We start from the raw sequence: 15,961 nt of genomic DNA on the forward strand, positions 1-15,961 counted from the left end.
GTTTTGACATTTATTTGAGAGAGAGAGAGAGAGAGGGATAGAGAAAGAGAAAGAATGGGCGCCCCAGGGCCTTCAGCCACTGCAAACAAACACCAGATGCTTGCATCTCCTTGTGTGCTTGTGTGACATTGTGAGTTTGTGTCACTGTGTGTCTAGCTTACATGGGACCTGGAAATTCAAACATGAGTTCTTTTATACATACACACACACACATACACAAACACACACCCAATTTTTCTTTATTTATTTGACAGAAAGAGGGAAATGGGCAGGGAAAGGGGGGGGGGGAGAAAGAGAGAGAGAGAAAGAATAGGCATGCCAGGGCCCCCAACCACTGCAAATGAAATCCAGATGCATGTACCCCCATGTGCATCTGGCTTATGTGGGTCCTAGGGAATTGAACCTGTGTTCTTTAGCTTTGCAGGGAAATGCCTTAACCACCAAGCCATCTCTCCATCCCCTGGTAGAAGTTTTAAAAATTTAGCTTTGGGGTAATAAACTGAAACTGCTGAATTCAGCAGAAAAGCCAAGATTATCTTCATCTCATTACCACATTTTGTAGATGAGAAAACAGTATACCAGAGAAGGCCATCTATAGTGATTTGGTCAGTGATGTTATGACAGAACCAGACATTTTTAATTGTGCCATTTTGGCTGCTAAGGATAGGTGGGGCTTTGCTTGTTTTTGAGGTGTCAGGGATCACTATAAGTGCTCCTCCCCCCACCCCTTTGGTTTTTCAAGGTAGGGTCTCACTCTAGCTCAGGCTGACTGGAATTCACTATGTAGTCACAGGGTGGCCTTAAACTCATGGAGATCCTCCTACCTCTGCCTCCCCAGTGGTGGGATTACAGGCGTGCGCCACCCTGCCCAGCTTTGTTTCTTTTTCAGTGTATCAGTCTCACTTAACCCAAGTTGACTTTCAAGTTCATTTGCCTAGTGAATATTTGTCTTTGTATATTTCATAGCTCTGTCATAATAGTGTGAACTATCTCCTTGCCAAGTAAGACGATCTTGCTAACTCACTGCCGTGTGTCTACTTTCCCAGACGTGAAAATCCACTGGAAGAACACCTTTGCCTAAAGGAAACTGAGAATGAGAGGCATCATAGGGTGTTAAGCCTGCTTAGCTAAGGATAGAAGACTTGGTTTTGGGTCTGGCTCTGCCTCTGATGTGGACACAAGTCCTTTTATTCCTGAGTTCCTTACTTCCTTTATCTTGAGATGAGGAGGTTGGTTGAGGGTTTTTTCTCTTAGTCTTCTGGAAGTAGTATATGTATGTCATTTCCTTCTCTTTGTGTTCACACCACTTCAACAGTGTCTACAGGCTCTGGAGTTCCTGCATTCAAACCAAGTCATTCACAGAGACATCAAGAGTGACAATATTCTTTTGGGAATGGATGGCTCTGTCAAGTTAAGTAAGTAGGAGTCTTAAGACTAACAACATTTCTCTCCACATGGGACCCCGTGTCCCACGGGATGGTAATCATAGACTAGTGAGTGAGTGACGTTCGACCGAGTCTGTACTGTCGTGGGCTGTTGTGGGCCTTGCATATGCCTCAGTGTTATCATAGATAATCTTTTCATTATTTTATACATTTAAAAGTTTTGTTTTTTTTTTTTCCCTGAATGCTCTCTGAAGGCACTGAGGGTACAATTTGTCAACCTCCAAGAATTTTCAGTCTAGTATGACATACTTGTAGTGAATAATTGGGAATTAGTGGGGGGAGTTGTTTTTAAGAGTATAGAAATACTTAATTAAATTAATTTATTTATTTGAGAGACAGAATGAGAATGGCTGCACCAGAGCCTCTAGCTACTGCAAACAAATTCTAGACACATGTGCCACCATGTGCATCTGGTTTACATGGGTTCTAACCTGGGTCCTTAGGCTTCATAGGCAAGGACCTTAACCACTAAGCCATATCTCTAGCCAAGAAAAAAATGTTCTATGTGATTTAGTTTATTCAGTTATTTACTCAGAAAACGTTTATTGAATGTGTTACATGCCAGCCTTCTTGGAGGTACAAAGACGAGACAGCCTTTGCTACCAGGAGCCTACTGCCTTACATAATGGTTTGAATGTGAAAGAGCTATAGGTAGAACATTTGGCTCAAATGTCGGGAGACCAGTTGACCAAACAGGCCATGTCACAGGTGGGTAGACAGTTCATGCAACCTATTAGCAACCTCTGGCCTGAGGTACAGTATGAGTAACTGGCAAATATAGGGCCATGCCTAATTATTGGTGATTAAGGTTTAGTTCAGGAACTTGTGTCCAGGAAATAGGGAGGGAGTTAATTAGAAGATTCTAGGGCATGGGAGTGGTTTTCAAGTATAAGGCCAATTTGAGACAAGTATTTAAGGTCAATATGGGCTGTTTGGACTTTAATGCCTTGTCATCTTGGCTTGAGGAAAAGGTGGGAGGCTATTGATGTGTGCCTTCTATATTCCTCCTGCTTCTCTTCAGGGTTGAACAAGGAGTAGGTTAGTAGCTGGACATGAATGGTAGCCCACTTTGGTGAGATAAGGGATTAAGTAGCAGGGAGGCCCACATAGCTTGATGCCTATGGATAGGCACACAGCCGGCAGTTATTGACAGAGTACCCTAAATGTGTATCTTTTTCCCCCTTTCTAGCTGATTTTGGATTCTGTGCGCAGATAACCCCAGAGCAGAGCAAACGGAGCACCATGGTAGGAACTCCGTATTGGATGGCACCTGAGGTTGTGACACGGAAAGCCTATGGACCCAAGGTTGACATCTGGTCCCTGGGCATCATGGCTATTGAAATGATTGAGGGGGAGCCCCCTTACCTCAATGAGAACCCTCTGAGAGTAAGTATTACCAGCACAGCACATCCTTGTCTGCCTTGGGATGGCCTTGTGGATCTGAAGGTGATAAGTGGAGTGTGGTGGACAGAAAACCGGGAGCAGGGTCAGAGTATGAATGCTCAGGCACAACACAGTCGTAGGCATCTCTGCAATGGGGATGGGCATCCTTGCCCAGCTGCCACCCACAGTCACTGCGCTCATTAAAAGAGACTGTGCTACGTACGTACTTTGTGATTTAAAGTGCTGAGTGTTGTGATGTTTCCTATTATGTTTTTCTTTACCTTTTCCAAGAGTTGTTTTATGTTAAGGGGGAGGAAGTCCGTTTGCTGCCTAACCAAACATTCCTTTTCACAGTCCTGGGATAACTGAGGTGAAGGCACCAGGAGTAACTTCTGTCAGCAGCTAAATGAATAGTAAACAATTAGCATCTGTAATACAAAAACATAATAACCCCTTAATTTATTATGTTTACAAAGTGCTTTCCAAATGCACTCTTAATTTATTATGCAGCATTATTTTTTTAAATATTTTTTTTATTTATTTGACAGAGAGAGACTGGGCATGCCAGGGCCTCCAGCCACTGCAAACAGACTCCAGACATGTGTGCTCTCTTGTGCGTCTGTCTAATGTGGGTCCTGGGGAATCAAAATGGGGTCCTTTGGCTTTGCAGGCAAACGCCTTAACCATTAAGCCATCCCTCCAGCCCTAGACAGCATTATTTTATGAGTAAGGAACTTAGAAGTTTAATTGCAAATACAAGGTCAGGTGGCCTTTAAGTATTAAACCTGGTTATTAGGTTATATTCTTTGCAAAGTATCACAGCTGCCTTTTTGTATCTTAGAGCATACAACAGGTGGTGTGGAGAGAATAGAAAACCTTAGTAGGAATGCAACATGATTGTGCATTTATATTGCCAGGCCTTGTACCTCATTGCCACCAATGGGACCCCAGAGCTTCAGAACCCAGAGAAACTGTCTGCTATCTTTCGGGACTTTTTGAACCGCTGTCTTGAGATGGATGTGGAGAAAAGGGGTTCCGCTAAAGAACTACTACAGGTAACTGGCCTGCAGAGAAACGCCTCATTCCAGGAATCCCTTCCCAAGCCTCCTGTACTTCACTTTTCCTTCTGTGAAGTTGTTAGGGGAGAAGGAGGCATCTCTCATGTCACTTCACACACTCACTCTAGCGCCCCGGCCTGCACCCCTGGGCATCTACTCCTCATCATAGTTCCTTAGCATCTCCCTTAGCACATCCTCTAGGCTCAGCTAAAAATCACTGTGAGGTCCCGTTGGTCTTTTTGTGTGTCTTTCTTTAGGGTTTCCTTTGTTTTACCTGAACTAGTCTGGCATGGTTTTGAGTCTAAAGAAGCAGCCCTGAGGAGTTTAACCTGTCACAAGTCACAGTGTATTGGGATACGCACAGGTGACACCATGGAACAGCAGCAAGTTTATGGGGTAGAGCGCTTTGGGTCTTCACACTGCGTCGTCAGAGAGCTCAGATGACGGCGGTGGAATCCTACTTGTTTGCAGTGAGACTCTGTGAGGGAGGAGGGAAACCTAGAGCTAGGCTTAGCAAATGTTATATAAACCCCACCTTCATAATCCTGAAGTCACAGTGTACTTTATATGATTGCAAAGCCTGCCTTAAGCAGGCTCCTTCATTGGTATTTAGCATTTATGTTTCAACACAGTTTCTTATTCCTAGTGTCATTTCACTACATTGCCCATTGATAATTTAAGTATCACATACACCTTTATGGTGCTGACTGATAAGTAGGCATACATTTGTCGGTTTATGTCACTAGGGCCAAGTGTGAGCAGGGCAGGGCGGGACGTAGCACACTGGCCTATCGTGGGTCTGAGCATCTCTGTCTTTACCACTGGATTAGAACCTCTGTTTTTTTAATATCTGGGTTTCCTCTTATAATGACTCAGATTGGTATCCATTCTGTCTCTGTCTTCTTGTCACTCTCTGCTTACAAGTAAACAAAGAAAATAAAAAAAGAAAAAGAAAATACTGAGTTGAATGGAGTTGCTTATTTGCCTACATTTTTAGCATGTTTGTGATTGAGGCCACTGATTGCAGAGCGCTGGCCAGTTAGATATGGGATCTGGATTCTGCCAAATCTAAGCCATTAGTCTCTAGGATCCATCGAGACTAAAAGATCCTTTGTAATAGATGGTACAATATAGAATCCTTTGTCTTTTATGTGAGTTGTATGTTAGAAAACCTAAACATTAGGAAATATACATCGCTGGGTCATATTGTAAATCTACTTTCAGCTGCCTCAGGAACCTCCACATTGATTTCCACGGTGGCTCTACCAGTTTACATTCCCACCAGTGTTGTAGAAAGGTTCCTCTTTTACCACATCCCTGCCAGCATTTATTATCATTTGTTTTCTTGGTGGTAGCCATTCTGACAGGAGTGAGATAGAATCTCAACGCAGTTTTAATTTGCATTCCCCCCCCCATGGCTAGCTAAGGATGTAGAACCTTTTTTTGATGTTTATAGGCCATCTGTATTTCTTCCTTTGAGAACTCTCTAGTTCCATAGCCCATTTTTAATTGGGTTGTTTGATTTCTTATTAATTAATTATTTATTTTTTAGTTCTTTATATATCCTGGATATTAATCCTCTGTCAGATGTATAGCTGGCAAAGATTTTCTCCCATTCCGTAGGTTGTCTCTTTGTTCTATTAATAGTATCCTTGGCTATACAAAACCTTTTTAATTTCATGAGGTCCCAGTGGTTGATTAGTGGTTTTATTTCCTGAGCACCTGGGGCGATATTCAGAAAGTCATTGCCTAGGCCAATATGTTGAAGGGTTTTTCCTACTTTTTCTGCTACCGGCTTCAGAGTTTTGGGTCTGATAGTAAGGTCTTTGTTCCATTTGGACTTGGGTCTTATGCATGGAAAGAGATAAGGATCCATTTTCTTCCTTCTACATATAGATATCCAGTTTTTCCAGTACCATTTATTATAGAGGCTGTCTTTTCTCCAACAGATATTTTTGTCGAAGAGCACATGGTTATAGTTTCCAGGATTTACATCTTTGTCCTCTATTCTGTCCCGTTGATCTACGTGTCTCTTTTTATGCCAGTATCATGCTGTTTCTGTTTCTATGGCTCTGTAATATAGCTTAAAGTCAAGTATGGTGGTACCACCAGCCTTATTTTTATTGCTCAAAATTGTTTTAGCTATTCAAGGTTTTTTGTGTTTTCAAATGAAATTTAGGATTGTTTTTTCTATTCTGTGATGAATGCCATTGGAATTTTGATGGAGATTACATTAAAAGTATAGAATGCTTTTAGTAAGATTTGTATATTGATTCTTCCAATCCAGGAACATGGGATGTCTTTCCATTTCCTAGTGTCTTCTGAAATTTCTCACTTGAGTGTTTTAAGGTTTTCATTATAGAGACCCTTCACTTCTTTGGTTAGGTTTATTCCAAAGTACTTGTTTTTTTTGTTTTAGGCAATTGTGAATGGGAGTGATTCCCCGATTTCATTCTCAGCATATTTGTTGTTAGTATATAGGAAAGCTACTGATTTCTGTGTGTTTCTTTTGTATCCTGCTACATTGCTAAAAGTGTTTATCAACTCTAACATTTTGCTAGTAGAGAGTCTTTAGGATCCTGTATCTTCTATGGGCCTATTTAAATGGGACAGCACACCCTTGGGGCCGAGTCAGACCCTGCCCTCAAGAATGACGGAAGTCAAAGGCACTATAGATCAGGAAACATCAAAGGCAACACCAAAACCTAGCTCATTTGAGAATGGCAGAGGCATCCAAGAACACGTCAATCAGATCTGACATGTAACCTGCCCTGACATGGAGGGTAAGGTGAACACTTCAGTGCAGGCGTATGTACGGGGCTTTGTGTATTAGGTCCTGTTATCTTCCGGGACGGCCCCCAACCTCACCAGCGCTGAGCCCATGCTGACCCCTCTCTGTTGCACGCTGGACTGGGTTAGACTGCTTGGATCTGGTGTTCTCGTTGGCGGTGCTGGATGCCATGTGGCTGGGGGATGGGTACGTTCTCTGTTGGTTTGCGGCACTGGCAGCTGGGGGAAGGGAGGCTGTGCAGGATGCCTGGAGTTGTACCGGAGCTGCTCAGCTGGTCCCTGCTGTCTTCTCCTTCAGGCTTCTTGACTTTGCCAGGAGGCTGGTGTGAGTGGGAAATCCCTTCACCTGGTTTCTGCTGCTACAGCTCTGCCCCAGCTCAGTGGGCGCACAGATACGGCCGCTGACCGGGATTCTGGCTGGTTTCCTGCTTGCCAGAAGATCTGAGACTCCTGCTTCTCTGCTGTGGTTGATAATTCCTTACACACTTTCACTTTTCAGTAGAAAAGTGTATTTTGCTCCTTTTCTGCTTATTTTCCTCCCTGGGCTGCTTTGGCGTGGCTGGTACACTGCCATGTTACCTAGAAGTTTTTCTTTTTTCTTTTTCCAAATTAGGAAATACACAAATACTATGCGATGTCTGTGACTGGTGAAAATGTCATTCTTAATTAGGTACCAAATTATAGCGATTGAAAAGCTAGTGCCTTCTACGGTTTCTTCCTGATACAGCAATGTAACAAATAGGTATATTACAGTGACTCCACCACATTTAGGCCCAAGCAGTAACAACATAGGTATATATGTTCTTTACAGTAACTCTGTGGGTTATAGGCTTGGTTTTCCCCATTTTTACAGATTGAGGTTGAATAACTTTCCATGATTATATAGCTGTTAAGTAGAGGATCCTGTGTCTGTCTGGCTCTCAAGTATGCATGCTCTTGGTTACTCCTTTTTAAAATTTTTTTTTGTTTATTTTTATTTATTAATTTGTGACTGACAGACAAAAAAAGGCAGAGAGAAAATGGGCACACCATGACCTCTGGCCACTGCAAACGAACTACAGATGCATGCACCACCTTGTGCATCTGGCTTACATGGGTACTGGGGAATTGAGCCTCAAACCGGGGTCCTTAGGCTTCACAGGCAAGCGCTTAACCACTAAGCCATCTCTCCAGCCCCAGTTACTCCTTTTATAGGCTCACAAGGTTTGTAGGGCTTACTTAAGTAAGTTGGTTCAGAGGACACTTAGGCCTGTCAGTTGAGTGCTGGATCAGACTGCTCTCTCAGCTCAGAGTGTTGTGAGAATGTAGGCTCATTAATTCACCTATGTACATGATAAATACTCAAAACCAAGATTTTCTGAATCATGAAGTTTTTACATCTGCTTCTTCTGTGAGAATGCAATTATGTACAGAAACAAATAGCATGAGGTACCGGAATTTACATTTTCAAGATACAGGCAAGCTCATTTCTTTCATAGTAATAGTAACTTCTTGTTCTCAGTAGCTTTTTGTTACCTTATTTCTGTCCCAACAAAAGTTGAATCAGGGCTGAAGAAGATGGCTTAGCAGTTAAGGCATTTGCTTGCAAAGCCAAAGGACCCCGGTTCAATTCCCCAGGACACATATAAGCCAGATGCACAAGGAGGCACATGCATCTGGAATTCGTTTGCAGTGACTGGAAGCCCTGGTGCACCCATTCTCTCTCTCTCTCTCTCTCTCTCTCTCTCTCTCTCTCTCTCTCTCCCCCCGCTTCTCAAATAAATAAATAAATTTTTTTAAAATTGAGTCAACTTTCAGCAAAGAGTGTGTCTGTATCTTTATGTATGTGCTTATATACATATACATGAGACTGTTTAATGATATTGTAAGTGTGATAGATGAATCAGATATGTTGTCATTTGAATTAAATAATTAATGCTTAAACATCATACTTGCTCATATATTTTTTATCAAATGCAAGAAGTATCCCACATACTCAAGGCACAAACATGAAAAAAATAAAAAAAACAGTTTTTAGGTAAGAAGCTCTTAGGTACACAAAGAATAGTCTTATAACCATTTCATTTGGTCTTTTCTTCTAAAAACTAAGCCTATGGCAGAAAGAATGGTCCAGTCTTTAAAAATAACAACAATAAATCCAGATTCCTAGACCATTGCTCTTGAAATGTAGTATTGCAACGTAACAGTCGATTATTGTTAGTAAATACCTTCCTCAAAGAGAATTACTATCCAGTCATCAATATAGTTTAGTCTTTTGTAATAAGAGACAAAATTATACATCTTTATCTGGCTTCTTTTTCTCAGCCTGTCTGAGATTCAGCTTGTTGTCAGTGTATCAATTGTTTATTCCTATTTATTGCTGTGCAGTAGCTGTGTAATGTTATGTGAACACAAAACTGTTCTTCCATTCTCTTGCACTTTTGGGTCCGTTTCAGTTATTAGCTTCTCTAAGACGTTTTTGGGAATTCTTGTGTGTGTGTGTCTTGGTGGATATATAAACTCATTCCTCCTAGGAGCATAACTGGAATTAGGGTGTAGGGTAGGTGTATGTTTATCTGTAGAGAGGTACTGACAACTCATTTTCCAAAGGGGTTTGCAAGCTCATGAAAATACCTTTCCCTTTGAGGATGAGCTGACATGGGGGCCATATGTCTTGTAATGACTGCTAAGGAAACATGATAGTCATGTTGGTTTTTTATTTTTTTCTTTCTCCTTTCTAGCATCAGTTCCTGAAGATTGCCAAGCCCCTGTCTAGCCTCACTCCACTGATTGCTGCAGCCAAGGAGGCAACCAAGAACAGTCACTGAAACCACGCTCACGCCAGCCTCATTGTGGCAAGCCTTCTGTGAAGTGAATGCTCATCTCAGAAACTCCAACCCCGGGGCCCTCATCTCCTTGCCGTCTCCTGTCTAATGATCTAATGCTCTCAAGACTTTGATCCTTGGAAACTGTGTGTCCAGCACGGAAGAGAACTGCAACTGGATGACTAATTAGGTGATGGTCATTTATAAGGAATTCCCCTCCAATTTGCGGTCGTGAGGGTGATTTATGATCAAGAGTTTACATGAATAAATCTATTTCGACATAGCCAAATCTCACCCACCCTCATTTCTTACCCTCACTGTCAGTTCTTGACAATATAAATGTATAGTTTCATAGCATTATCAATTTTCAGTCAATTGATATTTCTTTAGTACTTGCTTTTCTGTGACCAAATTGCCCAAACTCCTCACCGTACTTGAAAACCGGAACAGCTTGAGAATGCCACGGGGTTTTGATAATCTGCCAGGGACGTGAAGTGGCTCTGTTTCCTGGACCATGACTTTGACGCAGCTGATCCTGACATGGGAGAACTACCATGTTTTTCTTTGTTGTGCTTCTAGCAGCTGTTTGGAAGAACTTAGACCCAGTAGTGTACCCCATGCTATTTCTTGTGAAATGGTCTTGGCTATGTAGCAGCTTTTGATTCCCTGCACCCCCAAGGCTGCTGTCCCCCATTCTGTCCTTGTTTAGAGCATTGAAGGTTTCCTATAAGGCACATGCTGAGTGAAAGCTGCGTGATAAGTAAAGGGAAATGTAGCTACTTTTAGAGCGAGGCTGGGCCTCAGCACCTCCCTGTCCAGCTACATTTGTGTGATGTTTCAAGATCTCAACCTTTTCTTCCCATCAGGATAGAGAACTGAAAAATGAGCTCGTGTCTTGTGGCGGCTTAAATATTTGGGTCAAAGGAAAGGATTTCCAAAGCTGAGACAATATGTTGGTTTTGGGATGGATTTGTTGACCTGAGATGATGCGCTCCCTACCGGCTTTAAAAGGACCCTATGTTTAAGATGCATGGCCAAGCTCTCTGCAAATGGAAATGCTTACTCTGAAGGGGATGTTTGCTACCTCCTGCTATCTTTGTGGTTTTGGTTCTCCCACCGTGGTAGGATGCCTGGCCAGCACTGTGGCTTGTCATATCAGCCCCACCGACTACCTGTCGTGCTCTGAGGTACCACTGCCTCAGCAGCACACGTTTCTGTTTCCTCAATAAAAGGAGATGAAAACATTCTACTTGGAGTGTACCTTGCTTCCTTCCCTTCCTTCTTTCCTTTTTTTTTTTTCCCCCCACATAAAGTAATGAATAATGGTTCTTATTGAACCATTTGAGAGTAAGTTGCAGAGGCTTCTTTTTAATACAGTCTTCAAAGTGCATTATAAGTTTTGTAAATAATTTTATTATAAATTAAGGGAACTGCATCAAAACATTTCTGTTTTTAAAAGCATACCTATAAATACATAATGTACCTACCACCCAAATCAAAAAAATGTAACACTTCCAGGACCCTAGAACTTTCTCCATCCTGCCATTCTCTTATTAAAGCCCTCACCCCAGAGGCAACCGCTCTCCTGACTTGTAGTGAAATCACATGCTTGCTTCTCTGTACTTTTGGCACATTCAAACACATTCCACAACAGAGTTTAGTTTGTCAACTTTTTCCCCCACTTATAGTTGTTTTTAAGAACTGTATATGGGCTGGAGAGATGGCTCAGCGGTTAAGGCCTGCAATGCACAAAGTGGTGCATGTATCTGGAGTTTGTTTCCAGTGGCTAGAGGCCCTGGCGTGCACCCATATTCATCTTCCCTCCCTCCATCCCTTCCTCTCTCTGAAAACAAATCTCTTTGCAAATAAATAAAAATAATTTTAAAAACAAATACTCCAACTTTTAATGCCCTTGTACTGAAAAGGAGAGTCGTTGCTTTTAATAGGAGGGACTGTCAAAAAGGAATGACATACGCATTTGGCAAAGATCATGTCTGAGTTTGGGCTGGATGCACTGCTGCTGTGTGGTTGACCAGGGTCTGGCACCGACCCTCAGCATGCTTCTGCCAGAAAGAGATCAGAAGCTGACATTGACAGGTGACATATGTGCACACAGATTTATGCCTTGCTTCAGGTCACCTTTCTCATTTTATAGATTTAGATAAATACTACTTAAATCAACACATGCCTGTTTATTCTGCAGTCCAAGCGGTGAGTGATAATTCTACTCCTAGAATAATGAGAAGAGTAGAAAGGTGCAGGACCATTGCTTTGGCTCCAGGCTGAAAGGAACTTAGGAACTGGCTATGTTTCTATGATGCTACCTCAGCCAAGAACTTGTGTCACTCAAAATGTTTAAATGGCAAATGGCTTGTATACATGTGTGTGATTATGTTTAGTAAATACTTAAAAATAGGAAATAGGTAGGCCTTATAGGCTATAGCCACCTGCAAGCTCTGTTGTGTTGTATTTAGCAAAATTCTTCATGAAATCTTAGCGTACAGGTTGGGATGTAGCTCAGTAGTAGGGTGCTTGTTTAACATGGCAAGGAGCTCAGTTTGGACCCTAGCACACAGAAATAAATAAGGAAGGGAGGAAAGAAGAAATAAAGAGGGGGGAAGATTGAAATAAAGAGAAAGAAGGAAAAGGAAGGAAAGGGAGAGAGGGAAAGAATAATATAATGATATATAATAATAATATACAATATATAATTGTATTCTACAATAATTGTATATATTGTATATATACAAATAATATATGTAATAATACAGTGATTACCATTAGAATAAAACAACTTGAAGTTAGTGTGTTCCTTATGGAAACTATTGAACTTATGAACTATCCTATAGAAGGAACCTGGAGTTTTGAAGAAATGATTGGCAGACATTGTATGTACTTTTGAACGCGTTTTTGGCATGTGTGTGTGTGCTGTGTGTATGAAGGTTTGTACATGTAGTTCACAGGTACACACCCCTATGGATGGAGTCCAGAGGACAACCTTGGGTGTCATCCTCAGATAAGCTGTGGACCTCTTTTTGAGACAGTATTTCTCAGTGACCTGAAGTTCATCAATTAGGCTAGACTGGCAAGCCACTGAGCTCCAGGGATCTGCCTGTCTCGACCTCCCAAAACCGGGATTTCAGGCACGTCCCCTCCCCTACTCCACATGTATGTGGATACTGTGGGTGGAACTCAGGTACTCACGCTTGCAAGGCAAGCGCTTTACCAACCGAGCTGAATCTCTGCAGCCCCTTGATTTTGTGGTGCTTTGTTGTTTGGAAGAAAAAAAAAGTCTCAACACATTCTTATTTGACTTCTTCATACTAATTTTTGTTTAGGATTAGACCAGGTCCACCAGACTGCTTAAGTTTCATGGCAAAGGAGCACTTGACTATTGAGTCCACAAAATTGAATCACTTCTGTTGGGTTCTTTAAGAAAACTATAGGTCTCCAAATCTACTTTCATTACTGATTTCTTTTTATTATTTATTTATTTATTTTTTAACTCCAGGCACATGTGCCACCTTGTGCATCTGGCTTATGTGAGACCTGGAGAATTGAACCTGGGTTCTTAGCCTTTTCAGGCAAGCGCCTTAACCTCTAAGCCATCTCTCCAGCCCTCATTACTGATTTCTTTTTGTTGTTGTTGTTGTTTTTGTTTTTCAAGGTAGGATCTCACTCTAGACCAGGCTGACCTGGAATTCACTGTGTAGTCTGAGGGTGGCCTCGAACTCACGGTGATCCTCCTACCTCTGCCTCCCGAGTGCTGGGATTAAAGGCGTGCCGCCACCACGCCCGGCTTCATTACTGATTTCTAACAGCCCAAATTTAAGGCTCCCATGGAAACTTACTAAATACCTATATTCTTTGAAATAAGTATGTTATAGTTGAACTTACTTGATAAACATTTTTGGTATCCATTTTAATATTGTTTTGGATGTTTTAATTTTGTTTGTCTTGTTGGTGTACCTTCAAAACCAGGAGTCATGGGACCACACTATCTTTGCTCGAACCTGATATGAAGGGGGAAAGATTCTCAAGCATTCAGAATAGAATTTCAAAGAAATCAGCATATCACAAAAGATGCTTTGACTGCTACATAATCTCTGGGCTGTGTCAAGGTTAAGTGAAGGTCTCAGGAAGGCATGGAGGAGGAGGACAAACATTTTAAGGCTTAATCTTCCTTCCTTCATCTGTACTATCATTTCCCTGTCCAAAGTGTCATTCTGTCCTCTGCACAGTGTCCGATTCCCCCTGCTTGGTCACTGGAAAACATACTCAGGGGAATTCAGCCGAGTCAAAAAAAGACACAGCCCACTGCTTTGTTTAATTAAAGAGTTGTAGGTCTCTAGCTTATGGGTATTTATTTAGCCAACCAATTAAGTGAGGTCCTGGCGTGGCCATTCTCTCTCTTTATCTTTCTCTCTGTTTCTCAAATAAATTAAAAAAAAAAATAGCACTAGGCCATGGGCTGGAGAGTTGGCTCAGAGGTTAAGTGCACTTCCTGCGCAGTCCTGAGGAGACCCGAGACTGCCAGAGTTCTGCAGATTCTGCATAAAACAGCTGGTCATGGCCAGGGATGGTGGTGCACGCCTTTAATCCCAGCACTCGAGAGGCAGAGATAAGACGATCGAGACCAGCCTGAGACTACATAGTGAAATAATTTTTTTAAAAGGCGTTGGGCCAGGTAAAAGTTGGGAATGGGGTGTAAAGGAGTAGCTTGGAAGTGAGGTCAGCATGAATGAAGACAGGGTACTATAAAGTCGCCCTGAGTGTAAGTGGGAATGGAAGACGGGTGCGTATAAGTAGAGAAAAAAAAGATCTAATTTAAGATTAAACTTTAACCTTAGAAATGAATTTTAAGACAGATCGGAAGGGTTTGAGTGTGCATGTGTGATGTGCATATGTGTGTATGGGTATTTGTGGGGGGGGGCGCGTGTATGTGGGTTTGCATGCACCCGTGTCGTGTGCATGTGGAGGCCAGAGGTCAATGTCCAGTTTCTTCCTCAATTGCTCTCTGCCTTATGTTTTTTGACAGGGACTCTCACAGGGAGCTCACAGATTAGGGCAGTCTACCTAGCCAGCTCGCCTCAGAGATCCACCAGTCTCTGCCTCCCATGCACTGGGACTGCAGGAGCACACTGCCAAGCCTGGCATTTACATAGGCACTGGGATCTGATCCAAGCTCAAGTCCTTATGCTTGTGTGGCAAGTGCTTGGCCCACTGAACTAATTTCCCGGGCCAGCTTTGCATTTTTTCAAAAATACTTATTTATTTATTTCCAAGGAGAGAGAGAATGGGCACACCAGGGCTTCTAGCCACTGCAAAGGAATGCACCACTTTGTGCATCTGGCTTCAAGTGGGTACTGTGGAATCAAAGCTGGGTAGTTAGGCTTTGCAGGCAAATGCCTTAAACACTGAACCATCTCTCCAACCCCAGATTTGCATGTTTTTTTAAAAGACCACTACCTGTCCTTTGACAGATCTGGGAAGAGTTAACACTAATAAGTAGTGAGATGACTTTAACATAGCTGAGATACAGCAAGAGAAGAATAGAAATGAGTAAGAAATACTACAACAGGCAGCCTGGACACACTGACTGCAAAGGAGACGGAGGTGTGAAGGAGGCACTGCTTTCAGACCTTGTCCTTTCGTGATTTGGGACATCAAAAGATGGTGCAAGTTTGAAAGCAAAGACAATGTAAAGGGTTACAAAGTTAAGGTATATGCAGCAAGACATACTATGGAGACAACCAAACTACAGTTGGATATAAAGATCTAGAACTCAGAAATGGGGTCAGAATTAGAAAAACAGTCACAGTATGGAAAAATTAAACAAAAGGTGAAACTAGATCATTGTCTTGTTACATCGGGGACAGGTTTCTTGTTTGTGTTCATTTCTTTTTTGCTTTGCTTTTACTTTTTTTTGTTGTTATTTGGTTGGTTGGTTAATTTCTTTCCAGGTAGGGTCTCACTCTTTCCCAGGCTGACCTGGCACTCACTGTGTAGCCCCAGGCTGGCCTTGAATTCACAGCCATCCTCCTACCTCTGCCTCTGGAGTGCTGGGATCAAAGACATGGCCTCCGCACCCGACCTATGTTTGTTTCTTTTATAGGCAAAGTAAGAGCTAGGGAGATGGCTTAGCGTTTAAGCCACTTGCCTGTTTCCCCAATACCCCACATAAAGCCAAATGCACAAAGTGGCGCATGCATCTGGAGTTAGTTCGCAGCAGTCTCTCCTCTCATTTTCTCTCCCCTTACACATGAATAAATAAATATATCAAAATACAAATAAATAAATAATTTTTGTTAAAGAAGCCACATTTGAAAACATGGGTTCTATCCCAACACCACCAAACAAGGACCAAACAGGCTTGGCGGAGTCTTGCTGGCGGCAGCTGCACGGGTGCGCTTGGCCCCGCCCACAGCCCGCAGGCCCCGCCCACCGGCCACGCCCACGCGCCGCGCTCGGGCTCTGGCTC

General features: G+C 42.4%; 1 protein-coding gene across 6 annotated transcripts in view; it reads left to right on the plus strand.

Annotated features, from left to right (window-relative positions):
* The window catches only part of Pak1 (p21 (RAC1) activated kinase 1), a 146,428-nt gene extending 135,699 nt beyond the window's left edge, over positions 1-10,729 (plus strand). For all 6 annotated transcript variants that reach the window (XM_045145608.1, XM_045145610.1, XM_045145609.1 and 3 more), the window contains exons 12-15: positions 1,316-1,415; positions 2,635-2,831; positions 3,746-3,883; positions 9,397-10,729. In XM_045145608.1, the coding sequence (XP_045001543.1) occupies positions 1,316-1,415; positions 2,635-2,831; positions 3,746-3,883; positions 9,397-9,483 (522 nt within the window). In that variant the 3' untranslated portion in view covers positions 9,484-10,729. The remainder of the gene's footprint in view (positions 1-1,315; positions 1,416-2,634; positions 2,832-3,745; positions 3,884-9,396) is intronic.
* The last annotated feature ends 5,232 nt before the right edge of the window (positions 10,730-15,961 follow it).

Source organism: Jaculus jaculus, chromosome 3, assembly GCF_020740685.1.
Source record: "Jaculus jaculus isolate mJacJac1 chromosome 3, mJacJac1.mat.Y.cur, whole genome shotgun sequence".
NCBI classification, from domain to species: Eukaryota; Metazoa; Chordata; class Mammalia; order Rodentia; family Dipodidae; genus Jaculus; species Jaculus jaculus.